This window comes from Panthera uncia, chromosome D1 (genome assembly GCF_023721935.1).
Source record: "Panthera uncia isolate 11264 chromosome D1, Puncia_PCG_1.0, whole genome shotgun sequence".
NCBI lineage: Eukaryota > Metazoa > Chordata > Mammalia > Carnivora > Felidae > Panthera > Panthera uncia.
Window position 1 is genome coordinate 93,398,655 of NC_064808.1, and position 16,291 is coordinate 93,414,945.

The 16,291-nt window shown below is 37.3% G+C and overlaps 1 protein-coding gene across 5 annotated transcripts in view; it reads right to left on the reverse strand.

Moving 5' to 3' along the window:
• Positions 1 to 311: 311 nt before the first annotated feature.
• TBCEL (tubulin folding cofactor E like) overlaps positions 312 to 16,291 on the reverse strand; it is a 75,425-nt gene continuing 59,445 nt past the window's right edge. For all 5 annotated transcript variants that reach the window (XM_049620919.1, XM_049620895.1, XM_049620909.1 and 2 more), the window contains one exon: positions 312 to 2,091. In XM_049620919.1, the coding sequence (XP_049476876.1) occupies positions 1,773 to 2,091 (319 nt within the window). In that variant the 3' untranslated portion in view covers positions 312 to 1,772. The remainder of the gene's footprint in view (positions 2,092 to 16,291) is intronic.

Here is a 16,291-nt window from a genome sequence, read left to right on the forward strand (position 1 = left end):
TGGGTCAGAGGCTTTACAGACACTGAACCTGAAGTGCATTGAGAGAATAAACATCTGCTGTTATGGCATAGGAAAAAAATTTAAAGTAGCAATAAGAGTCACAACTCTGCAGATGTGAAGGATTTTATAAGAGTCATCTAAAAATTTCTTACGAAATTAAAGAATTTGTAGGAGCGGTGGAATCCTATAACAAAGGTCAAAAAGTCAAATGCAATCAGATAATGATTACATTCTTCGAAAAAGAACATACCTTCTTTTTTATGTGCGCATCTCCTGCCCTTAGTTATGCTAAGCCTTCCTCAAGTCTCCCAAGTGTAAACATGGTGGACCAAGAAAGACATACATTAAAGAAAGGGAGTACACTGATTAACAAAGGACTACAAGAACAAACACAAAGATTTCAGAGCAGGCGAGGAACCAGCTTTTCAAGAAAAGTGCTTTAAATATGCTTCTGCAAAAAATATGACTTGGAGGCAATTCTGGAGTTTTGACACTTAGACTTTACTCATAGATTAGGCAGAGTTGTTCTTCAGTAGGGGCGACTAAGTTGAAACGTGAAACAAAAAGAACCGTTCAATTACGACGTCACAAAATCCCAGGGAAGAACTGGGAATCAAAACTCCCTTTGATTAAAATTCCCCACTTTTGACGCAAAGTGCAAGAGCAAGGACTTCAAATGACGACACAGGCAGGAAAGCCACGACACTCTCTTTCTCCTGTACGACCTGACTTTTCTCCTGCGATGCTCCCTCACACACGCCACAGATCGTCTGTTAGCTAATTCTCACCTCTCCTGGCACGTACATCCATTACTTTTTTGGGTCCTTCCTAAAGTCAGGCCTCTGGTCCCAGTAGTTTAAGGTCAGGAAAAAGATAGCTAGATATGAGGAAATACATTCGAACTGGGGAATGCTCGGGAATGCGACATATTTCATACTATGGACGTGAGGGTTGATACAGTGTGTGCGAACACGCGAACACCCGAACACCCACGTGGACACCGCTACACACAGAGACCAGGCTGCTCTGCCTGTGCTGCCGAACAGGAAGTTTTCCTGGAGTTTTAACTCTCCGTCTGCTCCTCTTCCAGATCCTAACAGAGTTATAGGTGCTAACTGAGTACCTGAGATCAGGATCAGGTTGAAAAATGCTTAAAACACGAAACTGTTTCAAAAGGGAGAAATGAAGAAAAAACCCCGCCCACACTGAGAAATGAGAAGTTACTTATAGACAGAATGAAGCTACTAGGTAAACAGGGGCTGACGCTAGTCAAAGTGAAAAACTGAACCACAACAGGAAAGGAGGGAGAACGAGGGAACGCGGAAGAACGGGGGGAGAGAAATGCTGGCCCTTCCTGGAAAGATCCCTGCTCCGGATTTAAATAGTCAAGTTACCCTCCTGCGGGGGACACACTGTTCGTGCTCTTTCCACAAGTACCCCGAAGCGGTCGGGACGACCACGCGGCAGACACGTCCCAGTGAACACGGTACGGACACGGCGGCTTCCTGGTCATCTTTCGTGAGGGAGGGCGGGCGGACTGGAGATGTGGCCAATTCTGCTGGCTGAGCTGAAGAAATCTGTGGTAGAAAATACCAAAAACAGTCCCCTACCCATCCTAGGGGGAAAAATATACAAAACCCCCCTGAAACTGAAACAAAACAAAACAAAACGAAACGAAACGAAAACAACCTTCTCCCTCCTAAAGAAAACCATTGGGAACAAATGCCCTGCAAGAAGTCCTTATGTATGTGTTTTTACAAGGCTGGTAGAGGTTATTTTGTTTTGGATTCCACATAAATTTTATCTCCATCCCTAATGCCAAAAGAATGCAATGCGCGAGAGCTGTACTTCATTTCCTCTGGGCCAAAGGGTGCTTCGTGGTCAAAATAGTAGAGAAGCATGTTGCTCGTGGGTAACTGCACTAGAGTTTTTAATTGTTTCTTTAGTTCTGCAACTGTTTGGTCCAGACGAATGCTCATTTCTTCCACCTGATCGTTGAAGTGGACTTCTACTTTCGCGCTGCTCTGGGGTCTTAGGTCCACTTCTGCCAAAGGCTCCAACTTCCCATATTTTGTAATCAGTTCATGATACCTAGAAGGATAAAAAGACAGTGTCAGCTCAAGCCGCTAGCACATGGACCACGGACTTTTTCAGAACTACGAGTAAACTGCACTGCCACCACCCTATTCTAACATGATCTCCATGGAGCTACCTGACAAATTATTTGCATCATCTGTGATCTGATACGGTTGCCCTCTTGAGGCTACAGTAAAACCACATTGTTGTGGATAGAAGAGTCTGTCCTAAAGATGGTCAGCATGCCTGCTGTTAATCATTATTTACGGAGAGACTTACAGAGGAAAGGAGAACCGAGAAAAGTAGACACTCCCGGAATTTCAGAGCGATGTCTAACCACTCTGTAAAACTTGCTTACTTGGACGCATCATCAAAAAGGGCAGACATCTAAGCACATGTTCCTTGGTAACAGATGGGAAGGTGGAAGCAGGCTGGCTTCTCGCCACCAGAGAAGATGACTTACAAACAACAACAACAACAACAACAACAACAACAACAGTCGAGTTGTATGTGAGCTATTAATCTAGCTTTTTCAGTGATGCCTTGTTTGAATGTTCCAGCCTGGTCTCGTTGGCTGCAGTACAAGGAACTTGTGGAAGACTCCAGAATACATTCTCGTGAAAAAGTGGCAAATGGCAAATGAGCAATAGAAGTTCCTTGATCAAGGTGGGAAGAAATGGCAAAAGCTGCTACGAGGAAGGTGAGTTACAGAGGTGAGAGCAGGGCCCGCAAAGTCAAGTTTCCTATGTGGAAGATCCTGTCTCTACTGCCAGCCTTAGAGAATCTGGGTCTGATTTTACTGAGGAAGCTGAGCAGTTCCTACAAATCAGAGAAGGAAAAAATGATGAAAAAACCTGATATCGGCTTTATTATAACCAAGACACTGACGTTAGTTCGCGATCAAAGTACAATGGGCACGTAAGATTATTCCCCCACCTCCCCGGTTCCTCCTTCTGGCTTTAACTCAGTTACATCAATGTTATAGGTTGGTAGGAACATTAAAGACAGAGGCAGACGCCTGTGATTAGGGATGGAGGTAATCATTTTCATCAAAGGGAGTAACAGGTTATGGTAAAATAGTACTGGCTTTGCAGTCAGCAGATCTAACTTCAGAATCCTGACTCCATCTTATAATTAGCTATGTGACTTACCGACTCAATCCCTTTGGATCTCAGTTTCCGTATTAGTAAAACTGGGATAAAAAGTCTGCCCTTCCTACCTTATAAAACAGTCAAGAGAATTATATAAAATAATAGATGAGTGAGTACTTTGTGAATTCTAAGTTTATATACAAATAAAAAATGTCAACATTACATTTCTATTCTGGAATTTACAGTGTCAAACCATACACACCCTTTAGAAAATAAATACTTGAAATCTAGGTAGAACTTCTTGGAAAAGATGGTGGTATGATGAGACAGTTTACAGAATCTTCTCTCCTAGAACTTGTGTCAAAAACGGTATTTTTTTTTTAAAAGGGTAAGAATATCACCAGCAACAACTAACAAAAGGAGAGAGGGAGTAACCTTACCGGGATAGCCCTTCAGAAAGGAACCGCAGCCGTAGACTATGTGGTTCTGCTAGCAAAGATTCTAACCCAACCCTCAGAGTCCATTACGGAGAAAGAAAGTAAAGAGGAAAATCCTGAGCTAACACTCCCCAATTTACAGAAAATTGGGCTGAAGGGATGAGGAGCCAGCCAGGAGAAAGACTGAGGAAACACCGCGGGGACCAGAAGCCTCTACACCCCACTGCCGGCATGTCAAGATCTTAGCAAAGGGAAACAGGACAGAACAGAACAAAACAAGCTCAAACAAACAAAAAGCGAAACTACCAGGCCCTGAAATTTTCCCAGGCTCCAAACTGAAAAAGTGAAATGATTCAAACTCCAAGGTTATCTTTCCCGACCCCCATCTCTTCATATATGACTTCAAACAAGTGAAACAAGGCTATGATAATTGAGCAAAATCTCAGAAAAGATAGCAGAACCCAAGAGGCCAAATAAAAGCTAAACCCAACTCCAGAGATGTTTTCCCTTCAGACTATAGAAAAGTAGAATCGTAATACCTCACTCTCACTCCCAAACTCTGTCTAGGAGGGACGGAACAATGGTGAAGGGGTCAAGGAGAGTTTGCTTATACTATATTTCAGTAAAGAGATGGTCTGGAGAGAGGTGCCCACTTTTAAGCCTAAGTGAGAAGACACAAAATGGCAACTAAATGCATCCCATAGCAAAAGGTAGAAAAGAAAGAAACACAAAGTAAGTAAAAGGCAGAGGCAGGACTCAACCGGAAAGAAAACATAATCAAAGGAAAGTGGCCTGGAACTTAATAAATGCATGAATATGATAAAACACGACCTCAAAGACAAATGATGGACAGCAGAATGAGCTGAAAAGAAAAACTGCAGAGCAAATGAGACAAATGGAGGAGCAAAACAATGCCAAAGCTCACCAAGTAAATGTATTAGAAAGCATGACCCAGGGATAATATACCTTGCCAAGTTTTGTTCAGAAATACACTTAAAAGGCAATTATTCTGGGGGCGCCTGGGAGGCTCAGTCAGTTAAGCATCTGACTCTTGATTTCAGTTCAGGTCATGATCTCACAGTTTGCGAGTTCAAGCCTCGTGTTGGGCTCTGCGCTGACAGCACAGAGCCTGCTTGGGATTCTCTCTCTGCCCCTCCCCTGTTCTCTCTTTCTCTCCCTCTCTCAAAAATAAATAAATAACATTAAAAAAAAAAAAAAAGGAGGCAATTATTCTACAACAAGAAGAACTCAGGGAATAGGGCACCCGTGAGTTCTTCTGAAAAACACTGCTCAACAATGAAATTAAATAGCTAGCAGTAAGCTCTAAACATATTTAAATATTAAAACTAAAACTTAAAATAATAATTATATAATCTTAGAGTTATTTATACCTGACACTAGAGCCAACTGAGTTAATCTCACCCATAAACATATTTGTACACAAAAGTATGACCCACAGGCAGAAACTAGCCTACTTGCCACAACAGGCCAAGTCTATCTACCAATTAAATGACCTATAAATTAGGACATTCTAAGGTCCTACAGTTTTCTCAAAATCCAGAAATAATCCATTGTCACTGCTAACCATCTTTCTTTTGGTCTTTCTTATGTCAGTAAATGGCACCAGAAACTACCTACTCATCCTAGCCAGTAACTGGACAGTCATCCTGATTCCTTCCTATCCCTCCCCGCCTCCCCCCAACCCCCATTCCATCAATTGCCATGATCTATCAATCCTACTCCTAAACGTTTCACGAATCTATCTGCATCTCTCTTGCCCACTTGCCTTGTAAATTCAAGCCATTATCATTAATAACCTGGATTGCTAGAGCTTTCTGTGGACGAGCTTTCTCAGCATGTGCTTCAACCTCCTCTGGAATGCCTTCCTCCTGGATTGCCAAGACTGGAAAGCTAAAAACTACATTTCCCACATATCTTTGCAGGTGAGCTTCAGTTTCTATCAGTTACACTCAACAGTCCTGGAGACACAGATCATGGATCTAGCAGATGCTATGAGAACAGTTTGGGCACAGGCTCCCTATTACCAAATGGCAGTTCCCTGCATTCCCTGCATTCCCAGGGTCAACATCCCCGGCAGCAGTTTGCTGATCCCCAGATCAGCTAAGGTGCTGTGATCCACCACCAGGGACAGCAGTTTTGTGAGCTTCTCCTTGTCTGACTCCACCAGAGGCAGCAGTGCCATTGGGGGGCCAGTCTGTGGCAACATTCTAAAGGTAATCCTAGGGACGCAGCCATCTCCAAAATGTTTGTAAGCACTTTATTCCCTGTTTTAAGTCCTTTCTTCTGAACATAGCTAGCATGATTTCTGTTACCTATAACTGAATCTCAAACGACACTCCTTCAAATGGTTTCCCATAACTTCACGGTGGCCCCAAACTGACTCTTGTCTACGTTACAGCCAAAGCGATTGTTATAAAACACAAACGTGACCACATCACTCCTCTACTGAAAATCACATAAAGCCCTTAAGAAAAAAGCCTGAACTCTTTATTGTGATTGTGGAAGGCACAATTTTGGCCCCCACAATCTTCATCCCCTTGAGTGCTATTCTCAAGATTATATTATGTCATATGGTACTGTTGACCGTAAGACAGAGAGATTCACTCACTGGACCTAAACTAATCATATGAGCTGTTAAAAGCAGCAAACTTTCTCCAGGCAGCAGCAGAAGAGGAAATCAAGAGAGATTCCAAGCATGAGAGAACCTGATATACCACGGCTGGCTTGAAGATGAAGGTGGCCACGTGTAAAGGATGAGAAGGAACATAATTCCGCCACCATCCTGAATGAGCCTGAAAGGGGATTCTTCTCCAGAGCTCCCAACAACAAACACAGCCCTGCTAACCCCTTGATTTTGGCCTGTGAGATGCTAAGCAGAGAAGCCGGTTAGGCCACACCATGCCCACACCTCTGACGCACAGATACTGTGACATAACAAACAGATGTTGTTTTAAGCCACTAAGTTTAGGGTAAATTGTTACAGCAGCAATAGAAAACTGAGTGACTATAAAAGGCCCTTCATTATCTGGTTGCTTTATAACCTTCCAAACTTATTTTTTGCCATCAACATTACCACTTCTGCACCTGCCTTCCCACTTGTTTAACTCTTAAAATTTAGACTTTTGCACATGGATGGAAGTTTTGATATGGGCTCTAACACATTCACTCTTTATTCTATAAAAATGAAGGAAAAGTATCAGAGTTGTGACTCAGTACACATCTTAAATATGCTCCCCTAAAGGTTACATATGTAACAAGTATGATTTTAAGAGAATATGTTTAATCCCCATTTTCTTATTTTGGATTCTCTTTAAGCAGGGAAAAAAAATCAGTAAATATAAAAAAAAATTGTGATCTTACAAAATGCCCAGTAAATTTCAGATCCCAGTTTCTTCCTAGTCTTCCAGTTCAGGTATTTTATTCACTATTCAACAGTCCATCCAAACTGACCTACAGCTGCGAACTTGGTATTATCTGAGCTTTTCTCAGCACTGGCCCCACAGCTATAGTCTTAAGAGGTAAATGGTTTCTGATGACTAAGTATTCTTCAAAACAAATAATCTCAATTTATATTAATATTCTCAATCAATCAGTACATTATAAGTCTCACTTCTGAAGTGGGCAAAATGCCATAAACCCACCTTGAAAGATATTATTGACAAGGGTGTACTGTAATAATCAAATGCTAAAATGTAATATATACTATACTTCTGTTCAGGAGTTCTTTTTTAAAAATGTTTATTTATTTTGAGAGAGAGAGAGAGAGGAAGAGAGACGTTGGGGAAGGGCAGAGAGAGAGAATCCCAAGCAGGCCCCAGGCCATCAGTGGAGAGCCCAAAGCGGGGCTTGATCCTACAAACGTGTGAGATCATAACCTGAACCGAAATCACGAGTCAGACGCTTAACTGACTGAGCCACCCAGGTGCCCCTGGAATCTTTATTTTCAATAAAGCTATCTTACTCTAAAATAAATCCCTAATCCTCTCTTTAAGGAAATGTGACATATAATACATGAAAAATCTCTGATGGTTTGCTTGGTTTAACCAAATCACTTAATAACTAGAAGAAATACATTAATTTAGTTTACTCTGTTTCCTAAGGCATTATGGACTCAAAGTAAATTCCAAACATCTGATTGCTGGCATTTAATCTCTCTTGCTATACTATGCTATCTCTCATTTTGATATGGTATCACATCATGGCATATGTAGAAATCTCAATTCTACAACTGAGCTTTCACACACCACTAAAACAGTCTTCTCAAGGTCACTGATATTCTATTTATTAAACACACAAACATCGCATGTTAGACACAAAAAGGATCTTAGAGATCTTCTAGTATGCATTTTACAGATACAGTAATTGGGGCAGTTTGTGAACCCAAGGTCTAATAGCTCTGACGGAAGGGTGGAAGATAGCGCTCAGGTCTTGTTCTCGGACTGTCATTCTGTCTTAATTCTCACCACTTTTATGGTTTGCTAGAAAAATACTGTTCTGGAAATTCTCTTCTCCTTTCCGTATATCAAATGCCGCTTTTCAATCTCTTTTTAGGGGTTCTTGTTCCTTTCGACCATCTACACTCAGGTAGTTCTCAAGATTCCTTCCTGGAAGCTCTTCCCTTTTCTCTTTATGATCTTCCATGTCAGATCTCATTCTCTTACTTAGTGTAAGCCACAGAGGTTTTCTCACTGGTCTTCTTCAAGCTTCTGTATTCTACCTACCTCTAGGATTATTTACCCTCACCTCTCACACATGGCAAAGTACTTGAGCTGAACTTAGTATTTTTCATACTAAGTACATTTCATCAAGGCTTAAGTCATAGAATTTGTTTCAACTCACTATTAAACTCAAGTGCTGTCAAATAACTTAGTGATTGGATAAACAGAGTGTGGCCTATCCATACAATAGAATATGATACAGCAGTTAAAAGAATTATTTTGATCTACATTTATCAACATGATTAGGACTTTGATCAAAATGACTCCATAAATTCACATTTTAATATACTTCTGCCCCAAACATAGAGATTTAAAATGGATAAAATATGAAAGGTGGAATTCCAAGAAGGCAGCCTAGCCTCAGAAATAATAGACATTTCTATGGACCAGACACAGAAAAGAAATGCAAAGCACACAAGTAAACCACAGAACCACTGGATCCCAAACCCAAAGCAGGTGGTGGCGGTCAGGAGCTAAAGTCCTGTTAGTCAAAGGAGAGTAAAAGTACTCTATGGGAGAGAGAGGAACTCAAGCCAGGTTCACTGCATGAAGCAGGGGTAGAGTTGGAGGGATGTAAGGCTGAACAGAAAATAAGAATGCAAAAAACTGCTACAGATCCAATGCTCTTTAGAGCAAAGGGTCTAGATAAAAGAATGAAAAAGACAGCTCTGGCACCAGGAATTGAATCAAATCACCTGCTGCCTAGGTGACTAGACAGGTACTAACTACAATTACCGTGGGACCGGAGGCTGGGAAGCTAGTTAGAGACAACTGCAAAACCATTAGATAGGGAGAGGTAAACTCAAACAGGGAGACATAACAATCTTCAGTGTGTATGTACCTAACAATGCAGCTTCAAGATAATGAAGCAAAAACGGATAGAAGTGAAGGTACAAAAAAACAAATCCACAATTACAGTTGGAGACTACAACACTCCTTTCTCAATAATTGATAGAATAAGCAGACAGAATATCATTAAAAACATAAAAGACATGAATACTACTAAAAACTTGACCTGACATTTATAAAACATACTTCCCAACAACATTAGAACACACATTTTTTTCTAGTACATGTGGAGTACTGACCAAAACAGACCATATTCTATGCCAAAAATATATCTCAATTAATTAAAAAGAATCAGAATAATACAAAGTATGTTATCTTACTGCAGTGAAATTAAACTAGAAATCATTAACAGAAAGATAGCTGAAAAATCCCCAAGTATTTGGAAGATACACAACACACCTGTAAATAACCTATGTGTAAGAAAAGGAAAGTCACAAGAGAAATTAAAAAATATCTGACTTCAATGAAAATGAAAATACAATATATGAAAATGTATAGAATGTAGTTAACACAGTGCTTAGAAGAAAATTTATATAATTAAATGTTTATAAGAGAAAAAAAGAAAGGTCTCAAATCAATGACATAAGCTTTTACCTTACGAAGCTAGAAAAAGATGATCAAATTAAGCCCAAAGCTAGAAGAAAGGAATTATTATAAAGATATTAGCAGAAATCAGTGAAATAGAATGCAGGGGGAAAAAAGAAAACCAATAAAACTCAAATCTGGATCTTAAGGGGAGCAAATTTGAGAAACCTCTAGCCAAATTGATCAAGAAAAGAAGATATCAGTATCAGGATTGAACAAAGGAACATCACTACAGACACTACAGACCTTAAAGGTTTATAATAAGTGAGTATTATGAACAGCTTTATGCCCATAAATTCAATAACTAAGATGAAACAGGTTAATTTCTTCAAAGACACAAACTACCAAAGCTCATTCAAGAAGGATATAACTTGAATCAAGTTATAGCTCTTAAATAAATTAAATCATAGTTAAAGCTTCCAGCAAAGAACACTAGGCACAGATGGCTTCACTGACAAAATTCTACAAAATATTTAAGAAAGAAATAATACTAATGCCACACAAACTCTTTTAGAGAAGAGGAGATATAACTCACAAATTCATTTTATGAGGCAAGTGCTATCCCAATATTAAATGAGACAAAGACATTATAAGAAAAGACAATTAAAAATCAATATCCCTCGTGAACAGATGCAAAAAATCATCAACAAAATATTAGCAAATGAAATCCATCAACATAAAAAGGAGATAATCATTATAACCAAGTGAGATTTATCCTGGGAATTTAAGGCTAGTTAAACATTTTAAAAAATCAGCCAATATAAGTCACTATATGGACAGACTGAGAAAAACTGTATAAATTTTTCAGCAGATGCAGAAAAAGAATAATAGAAAAAGAAAATTTTAAAAAGTTATATAGATTGGAAAAGAAAATACACACTGTACTTCATAGATAACATGATTGTCTACAATAAATCTACTACAATAATTCTAAATAAAAGAACTACTAGAACTAATAAGTTTAGCAAGGTTGTAGAATACAAAGTCAATATACAAAAATCACATGTATTTCTACATCTAGCAATGAACAATTGAAAATTGAACATAAAAAATACTATTTTTAACAGGACTAAAACACGTGAAATCCTTATGTATAAATGTAACAAAATATGAGCAGGATCTATATGTGGAAAAATACAAAACACCAATTTCTGAAAGAAATCAAGTAAGACTTACATACACGGAGAAATATACTGGTTCATGAACAGGAAGACTCAATATTATTAAGATGTCAATCCTATTCAAATTGTCCTGCAAGATTCCACACAACCACAGTCAAAATCCCAGAAGATTTTTTTTTCCCTAGAATTCAACAAGCTTATCCTAATATTTATATGAAAAAGCAAAGGAACTAACATAGCCACAATACTTTGAAAAGAAGATCAAAGTTGGAGGACCAACATGACCTGAATTTCAAGACTATAAAGTGACAGGAATCAAGACAATGTGATACTACCAAAAAGGACAGACACATAGATTAATAGAAAAGAACAGAGAATCCAGGAGTAGAGTCTACCTATATGGTTGACTGATTTTCAACACAAGTATAAAATCAATTCAATAGAGAAGGGATAGTCTTGTCAATAACCACTGCTAGAACAATTGACACTCATATGCCAAAGTTTCAACAAAACAAAAAAATTCATATTCTACACCATATACAAAAATTAGCTCAAATCAATCAAAAGCTTAAATGTAAAACTTAAAACTGTAACATGTCTAGAAAACACACATGATAATCTCTGTGATCTTGGGTTAGTCAAAAATTTCTTAGATATCACACCAAAAGCATGATCAATAAAAGGAAAAAAGAACAGTGAGTTGAATGTCTTCAAAATTTTCTTTACTGCTTTTGAAAAAAAGTATTTGAGGAATGCAATGAGAAGCCAGACTGAGAGAAAAAAATGTACCAAACACACATCTGGCAAGGGATGTATATCTGGTGTATATAAAGAACTCTCAAAATCCAATAATAAGAAAACAAAAAACCTACTACGAAAAGGGGCAAAAGATTTTAACAGACATTTCACCAAAGAAGGTATCTGGATGGCAAAGAAGCTCCTAAGAATATGCTCAACATCATTGGTCATTAGGGAAATGCAAATTAAAACTACAATGAGATACCACTATACATCTATTAGAATGGCTAAAATTAAATAAAACAAAAAACAGAACAAAAACAAAACAGAAATAAGAAATTGAAAATACTGAGTGATGATAAGGATGTGGAACAATAGGAACTCTCACATGTAGTTAGTGGGAAAGCAAAATGGTGTACCACTTTAGAAAACAGCTTAGCAAGTTAAACATATACTTTCCATGTGACTCAGCAATTCCACTTCTGGGTATTTATGCAAGAGAGAGAAGAAGTGTATTCACACAGAAACCTGTAGCTATTTATCACAGCTTTCTTAATAAATTGCTAAAAAAAAAAAAAAAAAAAAGGAAACACTCCAAATGTACTTCAGTTGACGAATCACTAAACTGTTACATCTATATAAAAGAATACTACTGGGCAGTAAAAAGGATCTCATTAGTGATATACACAAGATAGATGAATATCAAATGCATCATGTTTAGTAAAAGAAAGGAGACTCAAAGGGGTGCCTACATCTCTTTTCAGGAAATGATAGAACTACTAGGCAGAAAATGAGCAAGAACAGAGATTTGCACAAAACAATCAATCATCAGTATCCAATTGACATATATAGAATTTTATGCCCAACAATAGCAGAATACACATTTTTTGAAGTACATGAAATAATCACCAAGATAGGACATAAAATTAACTTTAACAAATTTAAAAGAATTAGTATTACCTAGTGTATGTTCTCTGACCATAAGAGAACCAAAGTAGAAATCGGTAACAGAAGTCCTAAATACTTGGAAATTCAACTTTTAAATAATCTAGAGATCAAAGAGAAAGGCTCAAATAATTTTTTAAAAACAAAGAGCTGAATGAAAATTAAAATATAACACATCAAAACATGGGATGCCAACAGTGCTGTGAGTGTAATTTCAAGCACTAAATGTTTATTAGGAAAGACCTCAAATCAATAATCTACATTCCTACCTACCTCAAAAGCTAGAAAAAGAAGAGCAAATCAAGCAAAAGGAAGGAAATAATAAAGGTAGTAGAAATCAAAATGGCACTTTATAAAACATGTTTATTATTTATTTTTGAGAGAGACAGAGTATGAGCAGGGGAGGGGCAGAGAGAGAGGGAGACACAGAATCCAAAGCAGGCTCCAGGCTCTGAGCTGTCAGCACAGAGCCCAACACGGGGCTCGAACCCATGAACCATGAGATCATGACCCGAGCTGAAGTCAGACACTTAACCAACTGAGCCACCAGGCACCCCCAAATGGCATTTTTTAAAAAGGAAAACAACAAGGGTACCTGGGTGGCTCAGTCGGTTGAGCATCTGACTTCGGCTCAGGTCACGATCTCATGGTTCGTGAGTTCAAGCCCTACATCAGGCTCTCTGCTGTCAGCGCGGAGCCTGCTTCAGATCCTCTGTCCCCCCTTCTCTTTCTGTCCCTCCCCCACTTATGCTCTCTAAAAAATCAATAAACATTAAAAAAAGAGATAAATATTTAAAGGAAAAAAAAGGAAAATAACACTGAAAACTACAAAACATTGCTGAAATAAATACAAATAAATGGGGAAAATTCCATGTTCACAGATTAAAATATTTAATATTATTAAGATGTTATATTAATCAAGGTAATATACAGATTCAATGCAATCTCCATCAAAATTCCAATAGCATTTTTTTTTTTTGCAGAAAAAGAAAAAAATCATCCTCAAATTCATATGGAATATCAAAGGACCCTGAATAGCCAAAATAATTTTGAAAAGGAAGAATGAACTTGGAGGACTCACTCACACTTCCTTACTTCAAAATATTACAAAGCTACAGTAATCAAAACAGTTTGTTACTGGCATAAAGACAGACATATAGACCAATGCAAGAGAATAAACAGGCCAGAAATAAAACAACATGTATGTGGTCAAATGATCTCCAATAAAGCTGTCAAGACCACTCAATACATAAAGGACAAACAGTGCTGGGAAAATCGAATACCCACATGCAAAAAAGTTAGAGTGGATCCTCATCTTAACTACATACAAAAATTAAGTCAAAATGTATCAAAGACCTAAATGTACAACCCAAAACTATAAAACTGCTAGGAAGAAAACATAGGGGAAAAGTCTCACTGACATTGGATTTGGCAATGATTTCTTGGATATTATACCAAAAGTACAGGCAACAAAAGCAAAAATAGACAAATGGGATTACTTCAAACTTAAAAACTTGTGTGCATCAAGGGATACAATGAGCAGAGAAAAAGCTAACTTACATAATTGGAGAAGATATTTGCAAATCATATATCTGACAAGGGGTTAATATCCAAAATATATAAAGAATTCCTTCAGCTCAATAACAAAAAATAAGAAAGAAAAATGATTTAAAAATAGGCAAAGGACTTGAATAGACATTTTTCCAAAGATGGCATACAAATGGCCAACAAGCATATGAAAAGATGTTCAACATCACTAGTAATTAAAGAAATGCAAATCAAAACAACAGTGAAACACCACCTCACACCCATGAGGATGGCTATTTCCAAAAAAAAACCCAAAAAAACAAAAAAACAAACCTACACACATATACACAAAATAATCAGTGTTGGTCAGTGGAGAAATTGGAACTGTTGTGTACTGTTGGTGTCACTGTAAAATGATACAATCACTATGAAAATAAACAGTATGGTGGTTCTTCAAAAATTTAAAAAGAGGTTTACCATAGGATCCAGCAATCCAATTTCTGGGATTCAAAGAATGATAAAGCTGGGTGTTAAAGAGAAATCTGCACATCCATATTCACAGCAGCATGATTCATAATAGCCATGAGGTAGAAGCAACTCAAATGTCTATTGATGGATGAATGGTTAAACAAAATGTGTATATACATACAATAAAATATTATACAGCCTTAAAAAAAAAAAAAGGAAATCCTGTCACATGCTACAACATGGATGAACCTTGAGGACATTAGGCTAAGTGAAATAAGTCAGTCACAAAAAACATACTGTATGATTTCATTTATAGAAGGTATCTAGAATAGTCAAATTCATAGGGACAGAAAGAATAGTAATTGACAGGTGACTGCAAGGGGTTAGAAGGAGTGGGTAATGAGAAGATGATGTTTAATGGGTATAGAGTTTCAGTTTTACAAGTTGAAAAATGTTCTGGAGATTTGCTGTACAACAATAGAAATGTATTTAACACAACCAAACTGCACTTTAAAGTGGTTAAGGTAGTAAATTTTACGTTATGTACATTTTACCACAATTAAAAAAATAGTTAAGATGGCAAATTTTGTTATATGTATTTTACTACAGTGAAAATTTAAAAAAATTTTTAAATGACAAAAAACATTAACACCAATTGTACACAACTTTTCCAGAAAACAGAAGAGAAGGGAACACTTACCAACTCATTTTATGAAGCCAGTGTTACCCTGATACCAAAAGCACATAAAATACATTTTTTTAAAAGAAGCATACTACATACTAATATCTCTTATGACCTTAAACACAAAAATCCTCAACAAAGTATTAGCAAACCGAATCCAAAAATGTAAAAAAAGAAACATACACTATGATAAAGAGGAATTTATTCTAGATATCTAGTGCCAGTTCAACATTTGAAAATCAATCAATATAGCTCTCATATCAATAAGCTGACCAAGAGAAATCAGATTGACACAGAAACAGCATTTGAAAAGAACTGATATCCATTTATGATAAAAACTTTCAGCATGTTAGAAATAGAGGGAAACTACTTCAACTTGATAAAGAGCATCTATGAAAAATCCCATAGCTAACATTGTACTTAGTGGTAAAAGACTGAATGCTTTTCCCTAAGATTGGGATCAAAGCAAGGATGTCCACTCTTACCACTCGTATGCAACACAGTACTGGAAGTTCTAGCCACTGCAATAAGGCAAGAAAAAGAAAAAGGTCATACAGATTGGAAAGGCATAAATAAAATTTTTATATTTGCAAATGACATGAAATACTCAGGTGTAAATCTAACAAAAGATTTGTAAGTCTTGTATGTTGAAAATTATAAAATGCCAATGGAAGAAATTAAAAAGGCCTAAATAAATGAAGAGACATACTGTGTTCATGCATTGGAAGATCCGATATAGTAAACGTGTCAATCTTCCCCAAACTGATCTACAGGTTTAATAAAATTCCCATCAAAATCTCAGCAAGATTTTTTGTAGACAGAGACAAACTTAGTCTAAAATTTATATAGAAAGGCAAAGGTCCTAGAATAACTAAAATACTCTTGAAGAATAAAGTGGGAAGAATCATTCTATATGATATGAAAGCTAATTATACAGCTACAAGACAGTGTGGTACCTGTGGAATAATAAGAGACATAAATCAGTGGAACAGAACAGAAAACCCAGATATATACCCACACAAACACACTCTCA